The following is a 14,012-nucleotide window of genomic DNA, read 5'->3' on the forward strand; positions in this document are numbered from 1 at the left end:
GTGCCTGTGCTAACACAATGATTTTGTGACCACTGTTAACTATCACAGGAAAGTGCTGATCTGCACTCAAAGTAGTTAACAGTGATTCAGAGACATGCAAATTAGATGATGATGAGTTCTTTCATGTGTAGCTGAATGCATTATGGAAATTGGGCCTTTTTTATTGCAGCCCTTAAAATGAGCAATGAATCCCTGGGTTTGTTACCAGAAGATGAAATTTTCTTGCCATACCCTCTTCTGCATGTTCTTTTTCCATTTATTTGTAATAGAAGTACTCAGAATTGCTGCCTAATTTTAGAATCTCTGGTTATGTCACTACTTTCCAGTGAGTTTCGGAAGTTATTTCTTAGTGGTCTTTGGTAGACATGGTAAGGAGTCCTTTCTTTCAGCTGTAGCAGAAAATAAGTAAGAATACTGTCCCTACACTGACTTTCTCTGTTGTCCAGCTTTCACAAATTTCTTGCCATTTCATTCTCAGCAATGCACTCCTCATTTGTCTTAAAATACACCTATATCTTCAGAGACTCTGTAGGATTATGGTCCCAGTGGGAAGAAATATTGCATGGGTACATACTCCTTGCTGTGCCATATTTTGTGAATGCCAGAGAGGCAATTTTTAATTTGTGATAGACTGTTTATAGAAACCCAGCATGCTGTTTACTGGTAAAACTCAATGTCTTTGAAATACCATACAAAGTGAGAACAGATGAGTCTCACTTTACTTATATTTGGCAGTCTGTTTTAGTAAATACATTCTGGGATAAGGAAAAGTTGCATTTAGAGTTTAGCTGTCATTTAATTTGTAAGACAGCTCAGAAAATCAGCACTTGTTTCACATCAGTGATTGCATCTGCCCTGCTTAAACAGTTACTTCAGAAGCTGTAGTTTATGTATTTTTTTATCTGATTGATTACAGTGTAGCATGCATTTAATGACAGATGGGACTGAGAGCAATTGTGTAACTGTATCAATTGTCCTTGAGAAACAACATTCAGTGAATTGTGTAACTGTATCATTGTGTCTGCTGTCTGTGAGAAACAACAGCACTACATTCAGTAAATTGGTGTATATACCAGCAAACACTATAGAAGGAGAGGTTTATGAGAGGGCTGGGGCTTATCTATGTTAAGCTTATAACTGTAGTGGTACTGAAGTTCCAAATGACTGGAGTCTTTCTGTGAATGTATCCTCATTTTTCCCAGGGGGCTCCAGTTTCTTCCGCCATCCCAAGAACATTCTGTAAAGTGAATTCATGATGCTTAGAATGCAGAGTGTGTTTTTCTACTGCAGTAGACTGACATTCTGACAAAGACTCTTTTTCTGCTGTTTGCTTATTGCTTTCCAGGATAGGTTTCTGATTTCTGAAAATCTGAGTTTGATAAAGTGGATGTTGTAAAAAAAAGAAGTATGTGCATTCATATAGTGTGCTGTCTGAGAACTAACCTGAAGCCTGGTAGAGAAATATTTATATTTTCTTTTATTGCTTACAGGTCTTGATAAACGGTGGTGCTACACCCACTGGTGACCAGGATACTGAAGACACAGAACTGATGGCAATATATTCCAAAGAAAGTGGTACAGCAGAAAAGGTAGTTAGAAACTTAATTTTGACCTGCATGATTTTCCTGTTGTAATGGCTCAGTGTGATGTGCATTAGTTGGTGTGAAAAGGTAATCCATTTTGCTAAAATAGTACTACTCTTTGTTATTGTTTAATTGTATTTTAGAAAGTAAACAAGTGTTAGTAATTCTTGTTTGCTGCCAGCCTTAACTTGAGCTGTTTTTTGTTTGTCTCTCTATTATTCAAAAGTCAGAGGTGGGCCTCAACGTATGATGCAAAAACTGACATTAGATAAACAAGTTTGATCAGATTTGTACTGAACAGCTTTGCAGTTTCCATCTGTTTGTTTTTGATAATCTTCTGTGTGGCATGGCAACAAAGTTCATCCTAGCCATGCTGGACGCAGTGCTAAAATTTTAACCATTGTGAGTTCAAATGAAGAGAAAAACCCACAGACCACTCTCTGCCTTTTCTAATTTTAGATAAAAAAATCTCGACATTAAACCATGTACTCTACATTTTAATTTAATGCTTTCAGAAGCAAATATAACAGCATCATCTGTTTTTTATTTGTTTCAAACCCTGTGTGTATTCTTAACTCTGATACATAGCGTACACAAGGTAATTTTTCTGTTATAACAATAGTGGTTTTAGCTTTATTAGAACAGAGTATCTTCTTAACAAAAAGACAACTTAAAAACGTAGTATTTTCCTTATGACTTCAAATGCTGCAGTAACTTCTTTCTGTAGTCAGAATATATGTTGATAATTGTGCATGATTGTTCTGAGTTCTCTACTCTGCCCTATTGTATAAGAAGAGGCTAGAAATGGAGCATTTTGCTGGTGTGCGTTTAAAGCAAAGATGGGCAGAAAGAACAATCAACCCAAGAAATTTCCATCTTTAGTACACAGACTAGAATTCTAGGTTGGCCTACTGTTCTTTTTTTTATCAGACTGTAAAGTGGAGACTTTCATGCTAGATTTATGGCTGTTAGTGTACAGTGTTTTTTTTTTTTTAATTCCAGCACTGACTTGAGACAGAACAGTGACAGTTAATGTGCCCATATTCTGCATGTACAGTAAGCTCTCTGTTAACTGTAATTTAAGCAACCAGAACTCTCAAGCTAAAAAAAAAAAAAAAAAAAATCAAAGAAATACAGTGCAATTTTCATGTGTTGCACTTTCTGTCCCCCCTCCCCCGCAGAAACATACCTTACATTTTTAGAGTTTGAGTTTTAAAAAGGAAGAGAGGAATAAATTCCCTCTCTCCCTAACCTAAGAACAAGTCAAACCAAACAAATAGTATAGGGTACAGTATTAGTCAGGCCTGTTTTTAATAGTAACTCTCAAGCAACCAGAAACTACTGTTATATGGCATCTACCTATCCCCATGGGTGCCGGTTAACCAAGAGTTTACTGTATCAGAAAATAAAAGAAAAAATATTTATACTGTGCATCTGAGCATACGTACAAAAGCATTTTCTACACACAAGTACATATATTTTGTCTTGCTTAGTGCACGTTCTGCAGTAGCCCGTTCTCATTCTCACAAGTGCAGCTTACCATAGTAGTTCTATAGTTAAAATCTGGAATAGTTGTAAAAGAGAGTTTTTAAACTGAAAGACAAGAAAAAAAAACATGAAAGCTGGATAAATGATGGAGTTTAATAAACTGGAGTGCAGTAGCTAAATGTAGTTTGTAGTTAAGAGTTGGTAGTTTCAAATGCTTGAATGTAGAGAATATTGGGATTTAAAATCTGTTTAGATGACCTCTCAAATCTGGTTTAATGTTTAGCACAGGTTGGAAGAGGAGTGGAAGTGCAATTGCATGTGAATTCTCATGCCAGGGCCCCTGATCTGCTAGTCTCAGACTACTGTATATAGTCATCAGAGTCAAAACTAATCTAATACCTCAGCCTAGAATAGGACTAAATGAGTACTCAAAATTCCTATTTAATTCAAGCAGTTGAATGTGTGAAAAATGAGCCAGTGTGTGCAGTGCTGCTGGATGGAGTTCATGAGCAAGTAGTGTTACAGTTACTGCTTATGCACAGTGACAGAAACTTGAAAAGGGATGTACTACATCCATTGAAGGATTATTGTTTTTTTATTTAAAACGAACCAAAATGTTTCTGCTTACCAGTACCTGTGCTTTCCTTTATGTTCTGGCATTTAATGCCACTTGTCTACTACCCAAATAGTTATCGTGTAGTGCCTGTTACATTTTCAGTCCTGCTATAGGAATTCTATCTTCAGTTTTCTAAAGACTAGAATGTTAAAAAAGGGGGGAATCATTACCCTGGCTAGTCATGATGTAAATAGTGGTAGAAGATTTGAAACCTCTTTCCTGAAGCAGTGGTTGGATGAAAAATGATGGCGTTCTGGGTGGTACTAGACAGTAATAAGGAATTTGAGGAGTGGGGGGGGGATAATCCATGTGATAATTAGGATCATTAGCTTGTGTTGTAGGCAAGGAAGTGGGTAGACAGGGTAAGACAATTAGTAACTCATCTGTTGTTTGTCTGTGTATGATATCTTGAAAGATTCATGGAATTGTACCCCATAAAAGTCATTTGATCTAATTATGTTATGAGTAGATAAAACAGTTCAAAATATTTATAAATGACAAAAATACTGCTTAACCAGTAGTCAGAGTCAGTTAAGCAGAACTTTTTCATTTTGTAGTTATTGATTAAAAGACTGTGTGAGTTGAAAAATCTGCTTACATTTGAATGGAATATATTCCTTGGAAAGCTCTATATTGCAGTGTCTGCACTCAAAATGCAAAGTGCTGACATGATGAAAAAGAAAGCCTGAATACGTATTAGAGGAGTGAATGTTGAACATTGCTATTCTCCTTTTAAATTTGTTTTTTTTTTTTTTTTTTTTTTGCATGTGGGCAAGACCCCAGTGCCTCCTGAACTTGTATATACTAACTTCAAGATCACCATACCCTGGAGAAAAGGGTATATTCTGAGAAATTACAGTCTTGGAATTGCTATTTAGAAGTACATTTTGTGGCCATTCAGTCTCAGTATTTTAGGACTCAGTATACTGGGGTCACAGCATTTTAAATGGTTACCCCCCCTTGGACTAATTGTTAATACCTAATGAGTGAGGAACAGGGAAATGTAATGAACAACGCTGGGAAATCTGGCCACTGTTCTCCTTCCTTAACCTCTTGGAAGTCATCATTTTATATGTATGCTTGCTATTTCAAACTCTGGAAAGAAGCTGTCAAGTCTGCTGTCCTGGCTTCTGTCTCTGCATTTATAGGAACTGTTTAATTTATTTCATGGTTATTCTCCTGGAAGGCATTAGCTGAGGCACTAGAGAGTATTTTAAGTAAAATTCTTGACCCTTTGTCATTTTACTGTTTTATATCTTGTTCTCATCATTTTTGTATATCATGGATATGCTGAGCTGGAACCTGTCAAGGAATTAGCTTGTACGAAAGAGGACATGCCCTGGAGGGGATGGCAGTCTATCATGAGGCAAAAGCGAGAGAGAGAGAGACACACATGCATACACCCCTCCCATACCCCCACAAAACTGAGGACAATGTAGAGTTGTTGCTTGTCTTTCGGCTTTTCCCGGTTAGGGGTCGCCACAGCAGAACTCCAGTCCGCTAATGATTGGCAGTAGATTTTCACGAACGCCGAGGTGCCAGCTTGAGGTTCAATCTTCAACTAAGGCATGCCCATTTACGCATGTCTTTCGAACACCCACTCAACAATATAGAGTAACCTATCAAATTACACAATGTGCCTTTGAAGGTGAGAAGAAATAGAGCACATGGAGGGAATCCACACTGATTTTGAACAAATAAGAAAGCTCCTGAGTTAGTTGCTGAAAACAGAACTGGACTCTGGAGCTATAGCACAACAACCCTGACCACTGCAGAGTCATGCTACCTCTTGCCACATTGCCTTTTTTCAAATATTGTTTAATGCTAAGTGACAAAACTGTAAAGGATGAATTGCTGCTGCCTCCCATTTGCAAAGCAGTAGGAACGGTGTGGTGAAGGGAACCACTGATATTAGGGGCACTGCTGGCACTGTAGAAGACATCCCAAATCGCTCTGTACAGGCAGTATCAGTAATCAGTTAAGCAGATATGAGCATAGTTGTTAAAATGACAGTCCATCACATAGCTATACGTAGCCTATCTGGTGCCCTGACTGGTGTGAGAAGTTTAAAAAATGTGTGTGTGTGTGTGTGTGTACACACATATATATATATATATATATATATATATATATATATATATATATATACACATATATATATATATAATTTATATATGAAGAAAAGGTCTTCTGTATTGTTAATGTAAATATCTGCAAGATGTTGTAATAAGCATCTTGCTGCAAATGCAGTATGAGCATTCATTTATGAAGCTAAATGTCCTCCTAACCTCATACATGAAGACCAGTACTGCACTCACAGTGGCACCTCCTGGCCATGGCCCCTAATAACTTATAGTATTTGCCCCACCCTAGATGTGGTAGTGGTCAGGCAGTGTTTGTGTATTAAGAACTGTGTCAGGGAACTAGTATTGCTTTTTGTCACAGTTTAGCAAAGTTGATATAGTTTTAAAGAGATGATGTTATGTTGTCCCATCTCGCCTTCGTTCTTGCTGGCTAGGTTCGGAACCGATTTACTATAGCTCAAGAGCTTTTACTGGCTCGAGGCTAACCCCTATCCCAACATGCCTAGCGGTAGCTGCCCAGATCTCGTTTGCCTCTTGCAGCGTTGAGATTGTGACTACTGGCTCAGGCTAAGTACTTAGTGCTTTTTTCATTTATATTGTTATCCTTTCCAGGGTTTTGTTGTTTAACATCGTTAGAGTGTATATTATCCCCTGTTAGTCTAATGACCCTTTTTCTACTTATTGTGGGTGTTTTTTTGGCTGTCGTTTTCTTACTCAGGCCTTGCCTTCCCCTTTGAGCACGTTTAAATTAGAGGGTTCTTCTTCTTTTTCCTACCCTTTCTGGGATAGTCGTTTAAGTTAGAGGCTGTCACCCTTTCTTCTTCTCTTCCCTTTAAGAAAAAAAAGAGAGTTTTCCTTTCCTGTTGTCTTGGCTAGCCGTTGCGGCCTTGTAGTAGTTTTAGTTGTTGCGTCCTGTTTTCTAGCGCTGTGGTAATTTTTTCTGTCAATTGTCCACTATGTCCAAAGAGTTGAAACTCTCTGGGTTTAAAAAATGTGACTCGTGTTGACAAAAAATGTCCCTTACGGATGGGCACATGAGTTGTGTATATTGTTTAGGGGCTGTTCACCTGCAGGACTCGTGCTCAGTCTCTCATGCTTTCAGTGCCAGAGTCCTGCAGGAGAGAAAGAATAAGTTAATTTTGCGTGGCCTTCTGAAGAACCCTCAAGATTCTTCGTTTCAGGGTCCTCAGCCAGCTAAAGTGTCCGAAAAAGCCACTAAGCCATTGGTTCCGAGTTCGGAACAGACAAAATCCACTGTGAAACCTTCGGCTCTGTCAGTTCCTCAGTGTTGGCTCCGACAAAGCTAAGTCTCCGGCAGCTCCATCTGTGTCCTCGGACCCATTCTGGACCCATAAGAGAACAAGGTCTCCTTCTGTGGTGCCGGTATGCTCTGCTCCACAATCTTCTTTGCCGCAATCTGGAGCAGGCAGTCACTGGTCGTCTTCACACTCCTCTGAGTCCTCCAGGATTTCGGATCACAACCTGGAGAGAGTGGTCAATAGGCTCCTCAAGTCACAGGCTCTTGCTGAATTACTATTGAGCCCAGCCCATAAGGAATTGGCTCCTTTGGCCCATCCAGCTCCTCCATCGGTTCCTCCTCTGACTCTCTTGAGCTCGGACCGGAGTGCATGGAGGTCGTGGTGGTAGAATAGTCGTCTCTGGTTACTTCTCCTTTATTGGTTTCGACACCCGCTCCGATCTCCTCGATGTCTCATTCCATCGAGGGATCTGGTGGCCGAAGCTCTCTCACCGGCTCCGAGGGGGGAAGTGGCATCGGACCCTTGTCCGACCCCACTCTCTCTCTTGGAGCTTTGGCGCGGGTGAGCTTGGCTCCCACATCAGCCTCGGAGCCACCGCTCTCTGTTCGCAGGAGATCTCCGGGCTCTTCAGAGCTGGAGGCTCCTTTGACTTGGAACCGTTGCACCTTTGAGGTTATGAGGAGCATGCTGTCTCCTGAGACTGCGCCACCCTCGGAGCCATTGTTCCTTCTCCCTCGGTGTCTGTGCCTGCCTTTGACCCTACTCCTGTCTGCAAGCGTAGGGAACATGTGCCCCAGGATGCCCCATTGGGCAACCCCACTTCTTCTGAAACTTCCCTCGAACATTCAGAGGAGATCCCTTGGAAGAAATGATGTAAGAGGAAGCAGCTGGACTCCCCTGAGTCCATCACTTCAGACACAGACTTGGATGAATTGGAAGGGTCCCCCTCTGAGGATGTCTCCTTTTCGGACATCTTCGAAATCCTTAGAGGGGTGGCTGGAAGTCCCTAGCTCCTTCTGAGGGCGAGTCTATCTACCTGGATGCATTTGTTTCCCGACCCTCCACCTCTTGGGTGTCCCTGCCTTTTGACCCACTTTTGTCTGTAGTGAGTCGAAAGGCGTGGAGCGCTCCAGAGACCATGGAACCAGTTCCAAGGAGACTGAATAAATTTATTACTGCTCCCAAGGATAAATCCTTCCTTTCCAAAGGGGTCCCTGTTGATGCCATGGTGGTGGCAGCAGCCACTAAGAAGGAACTTGCGGAAACTTCTTCTTCTGTCCATCCACCGAACAAGGAGTCTCATACGATGGACAGGTATGGGAAGCGTATGTTCTCTTCAGTGACCTTTACTCTCAGGTCACTGAATTACTTGTCGCACTTCACACAACTTCAGAGGGATCTCCTGAAGGAGCTAGGATATACCCTGCAAGATCCTACAGCTGAGGGAGTTGTGAACAGGGCGGCTTCCCAGCTTGCGACCTTGACTTCAGTGGTTAACACCTCCATGAGGCTCATTTCTTATGCGGCAGATGGAGTGGGTAGGGCAGCAGGTACCAGAGTAGCTTTGCAGAGACACTCCTGGATGCACCTTTGTCAGTTTGAGGAACCTTTTAAGTCTTCATTTACCAGTACCCCTTCGATGGCTTGTCCTTGTTTGGGCCTCGGGTAAAAGAAACTCTCACCAGCTGTGAACAGGATGGCAAGACTCTCTCTGCCGTAGGAGTCCATTTTTCCACTCAATCTAGATCCTATCCTAAAGGTCAAAAGAGTGAAAAGATGTGGCTCCGAAAATCCCAGGGAGCTTCGCCTGATACACGTGGAGATTTTTCCCCCGGGGCAAAGAGGGAAACAACAATGGAAGATGCCGCCCTCGCAGCAAAGGAGGTCCGCAACAACAGGGCGACAGAGATACGTTCTCTGCTAGGCTCTTCCAGCACTCCTGAAGGGAGGCCCGACTGTCCGCCTCTGGAGGCAGTCGGGACAGACTATCACTGTACCCAGCAGCCTGACAAATTATCATGAGAGAAACATGGGTACTGTCAGTAATATCCAGGGGTTACAAAATTCCTTTTTCCCAGCTACCCCCCTCAAAAAAAAAAAAACGTTCTATCCCAGATATTCCACCCAGTCTTTGGGATCAAGCAATCCTAGAGGTACAAAGATTGCTAGAAAAAAGAGCCATCCGAGAAGTCCCCACAGACCAAATCGAATCCTTAACTTACTCAAGGTTCTTTAGTTCCAAAAAAGACAGGGGACTGGAGACCCATTTTGGATCTCAGCAAGCTAAACAAATAGATAAAAAAGATGACGTTCAGGATGGGAACATTGCAGTCTATTCTTCCCTTCTTGGGTCAGGACAGGTGGATGTGCCCCATAAGATCTCCAGTACATGTACTACCACATAAAAATGGACAGGCAATCCAGGAGATTCTCATGCTTCCGACTGGGAGCCAGTCATTATCAGTTCAGAGCCCTGCTCTTGGGTCTCACCACAGCCCCCCAGGGTGTTCACCAAGTGTATGGCAGTGGTCACGGCTTACCTGAGGCATCTAGGATTCCAGGTGTTTCCATATCTAGACAACTGGCTTCTCACTGCTACCACTGAGCAACAACTGATCAAAGCACGGGACTACACAATCCAAACTTGTTCTCAGCTAGGCATCATCATAAACTATGAAAAGTCTACCTTGTTACCTTTTCAGTCCATTATCTTTACAGGGGCAGACTTAGATACAAGACGCATGATAGCAAAGCTGCCTCAAGATAGGGTGTCAACCATTCATCAGCAAGTTTTGTTTCTCATAAAGAAGACGAGAGTTCAGGCAAGAGAAGTATTACAAGTCTTGGGCTCAATGGCCGCAGCAATTACACTAGTTCCTTTGGCACGCTTCCACATGAGGATTCTGCAGTGGCTTCTTTTCGCTCAGTGGTCTTTCCAGGATTTACCAGTGTCACACATGATCTTGATCACGGAAACTTGCAAAAAGGACTTAGCATGGTGGCTTGTCTCCCCCAGGTGACTCTGGGCAGACTCTTTCTAGACCCCCCATCCAGTAGCCACAGTGACCACGGACGCCTCCCAGATAAGGTGGGGCATTATCTGGGACAGACTGTCCACGGAATGTGGCAATCTCACAAGTACCATTTGCACATCAATGTTCTAGGGATGAGAGTGGTGCTTCTGTTATTGCAAGCACTTCAAGACTCTCTACCTACCTGGACCATTGCAATTCAGACAGACAGTATGTCATTGGTATGGTACATCAACAAGCAGGGTGGGACCAGATCTTACCCCTTGTGTCGGGAGGCACTTTGAGTATGGTAATGGGCGATGTCTTCCCAACATTTTCTGATTGTGACGCACATTCCCGGGAAATCCAGCATGATAGCAGACAGACTCAACAGGGCTATCCTTATGCCTGAAGCAAGAAGTTACGGACTTGACTTTTTGCAAATGGGACCAGCCATGCAGCAGCTACTTTGCCCTAGTCCCCCCCCTCTGGGACAGTCACCCAGGGATGCACTCGCTCACGATTGGCCTCCGGGACTACTCTATGCCTTTCCTCCTTTCCCTCTAATTCCAAAGGTACTTCAGAAAGCAAAGTCGCTGGGTTGCAAACTCATCCTCATTGCTTCTTACTGACCTCGTCAGATATGGTTCCCGCTTCTTTGCCATCATCTTCAACTGGAGCCTTGGATACTGGACCCAGTTTCGGACCTCCTGATGCATCAGTCGGGCGGGCGTCATCCTTCCCTCCAAATTCTCAAGCTTACTGCTTGGTTCCTCCACTTCCAGTCTTAGCCAGGCTCCCAAACATTTCCCCGGCTGTACAACACATCCTAGTGTCCTCTCACAAGCCCACTACCAGGAAGATTTACACTAACAAATGGAAGAGGTTCTCTTATTGGGCGAAGAGTAATGATATTGATCCCTTCACTGCTCCTGTTCGCATGATTCTTGATTTTCTGGCCGAAACCTTTGAAAGAGGGGCAGCTGCAGCTACTATTAGGGTCCAACTAGCTGCCATCTCCATTTTTCATGTAGGAGACTTGGGTTCTAACATCATGTCCCATAAGTTGTGCAGAGCATTCTTACGAGGTACAACTCTTTTGCGGCCCCCGGTAAGAGACCCCACCCCCCCGGACCCAAACTTACTTTTGGCTTCTATGGTTCTTCCATCTTTTGAACCAGCAGCATCTTGTCCCCTGAAACTTTTGTCTTGGAAAACCCTTTTCTTGGTTGCTATCACCTCAACTAGATGGGTTTCTGAATTACATTACTTTGTTCGCCCACCGTATCTCATTATCACAAAGATAGTCTCTTAGGACCAGTCCTTCCTTTTTGCCAAAGGTATGTTCAGAGTATAGTTTAAATCAGTCCATTGAGCTTCCTGTTTTCTTCCCCAATTACATCAACAAGGTAGAGTATAGACTCCACCAGTTGGATGTTCATAGACAATTATGTTTATATTTACACAGGACAAAAGACCTTAGAAAATCAGACCAATTGTTTGTATCCTTTGCTGACAATAAACAAGGTTCTCCAGTTTCAAAAGTGACCTTATCAAAATGGGTGTCAGACACAATCAGTTGACAATCAGTTGATGTCCTTCATGGATGCATCTGCAGTCATAACAACTGGGTTGTCCTGTCGTCAGGCAGCCCTTCAGTCGGCCGGATTCCAAAGTCCGGGTCCGCTTCGCTGATGTCGCCGTCATCTCTGCTGGTCTTCGGGTATAAAAGCATCAGCCGACGCCATTTTCCTCAGTCTTTCTTGCGCAGAAGCTGTTCGCAAGTGCCGGTCGGTCGGATCCAGAGATTACTTCTACCGAATACTAGACTTCTAAAGCTAAGTACCCCGGGGACTCTTTCTTACCTCAGCCGATGTCAGAAAAGTTAACAATTGTTTAACCTGTGGGAAACAAATACCTCATAAAGATTTCCACTCTTACTGTCTGCCTTGTTTAGGCCCAGCCCACGACATAGCAGCCTGTTCGCCTGTGCTTCTTTCAACCGGTCGGAGTTTGCAGAACAGTTTTTCGGTTCTGATTTTGCGATTATGCCGCCGGATCCTCCGACTACCCAATCTACCAAAAACGCAAAGATAAAGACCGACACAAACCATGGTTAAGCAAATCATGAGTGTCTCGGTTTCGGCCAAACCGAGAAAACTGATCTAAGTACAGCTGAACCTATTCCTACAACTGAGGCCCCTGCTACAACTCTTGAATCGACCTCAGAAATTTTACCCACTACGGTGGTTGACTTATCAGACACCATCCCCTTGGATGTCTCTACCCCAGCACGTGGTGCTGCTAGGCCTCCAGCAGCCATGTCCATTAAGGCCTTCGCCAGGGCTAAAGCAGCCAAGACTACTAAAACAGTGCCTGTTAAACCACACTCATCCAGGCCCTCTTCTAGTTCCCAAATGCTTACTTTGGCAGAAGATTTAATTTCTTTAATCAGAGGATCTCAATCTCACCCAGATAGGGCCTCTCAGCCCCCAGAGAAGAGACCTAGGGCAGAGCCCCCTGAGCCAGTGTCCTCTGATGAATCTGCTGATGAATCAGACATAACTGACCAGCCAGAGGCTCCTTCTCCAATTTTGAAGATTCTGATGCTGAAGAATCCATTCCAGCTGCTTCCCCACCAGAAGAATTCTCCTTTGGGGAAACCTTGCATGCCATGCGAGAACAGTTCCAATGGCAGCAACAGGATTTTTCAGACTCCAGAAAAAGACTTAGGACCTTTCTGCACCTCCCACAGCACAGGCCCTTAGCTATACCTCCTGTTCTCTCTGTGGTGGATGATGCTTTCAATGATGTTTGCTCCTCTCCAGATTCTTTACCCCAGCCCCTGCCAAACCAGACAGATTTTACAGGGTGCCAGATACTCATCACCACCTTTACAAGGCCCCACTTGCAGACCCAGAAACTATATCCCAGGGTCCCAAGGCAGTAGCGCGACCATAGCTAAAACCCTACTCCTTCTGAAAGGGAAGCAAGGTCATTAGACAGATGGGGTAAAAAGGTCTACACTTCAGCTACTCTCTCAGCTAGAGCTTTAAACTGTCAGTTTCACATGATACAATACCAAGAGTTTATGCTTGATCAGTTAACTAAAAACTAACCACTGATGAATCTCTTGATAAGAAATATGTATTAGAGATGGTAAATAACATACAACAGGTTAGCAACCATTCCTTAAAATGTGGCTATGATGCACTGGAGGCTTCATTTAGATCAGCCATGACAGGCACAGTGATAAGAAGGCATGCATGGCTAAAGGAACAAGCTTTACCGGATCATGTTAAAGCTAAGCTGCTAGATGCTCCTATGGACAAGACAAGTTTGTTTGGTACACCTGCCCAGCAGGTTATGAAGAAAATGGAAGAAAAGGCAAAATCTGTTCAAACGGTTAAAGATTTCTTGCAGGTTCAACCCCCAAGGTTTAGCAGGAACTGGCCTGCCAAAATTGGTCCTTTCCTGACTCCACAAAATTTCAAAGGGGCAGGAATAGACGTTCCAGAGGCAGAAACCAATCCAGAGGAGGTGCCTACAGAGGACGACAGTGGCAAGGTAACAACAGAGGCACACACACAGCCACTGCCACTACATCAGCACAACCACAGTGACTTAACCCTAAATCCGCCTACCAGGGAACAAATAGCAGCTCCTCTAGGCGGAAAGTTAACCTTATTTTCAAGGAACTGGCACTGCATAACAAAAGACAAGTGGATTTTACAAACCATAGATCAAGGTTACCGGTTTCACTTCCACACTTTGCCAGTCAAAAGAGGAATGCCAAATCTACCTCCAAATCAAAAAACAGAGGCTCTACGCCAGATAATGGAGTTAGCAAACATGAGAGCTGTGGAAAGAGTGCCTACAGCAGAGCAAGGAAAGGGTTCTATTCCAGACTATTCCTAGTTCCAAGAAAGGAAAAAAGTTGGAGACCAATTCTCGACCTGTCCACCTTAAAT

The 14,012-nt window shown here is 43.2% G+C and overlaps 1 protein-coding gene across 3 annotated transcripts in view; it reads left to right on the forward strand.

The window, feature by feature from the left end:
* SLC23A2 (solute carrier family 23 member 2) overlaps positions 1 to 14,012 on the forward strand; it is a 1,130,684-nt gene that overhangs the window by 454,008 nt on the left and 662,664 nt on the right. For all 3 annotated transcript variants that reach the window (XM_044083095.1, XM_044083098.1, XM_044083097.1), the window contains exon 3: positions 1,491 to 1,589. In XM_044083095.1, the coding sequence (XP_043939030.1) occupies positions 1,491 to 1,589 (99 nt within the window). The remainder of the gene's footprint in view (positions 1 to 1,490; positions 1,590 to 14,012) is intronic.

This window comes from Protopterus annectens, chromosome 9.part0 (genome assembly GCF_019279795.1).
Source record: "Protopterus annectens isolate FY-2018-M chromosome 9.part0, PAN1.0, whole genome shotgun sequence".
Lineage (NCBI taxonomy): Eukaryota > Metazoa > Chordata > Ceratodontiformes > Protopteridae > Protopterus > Protopterus annectens.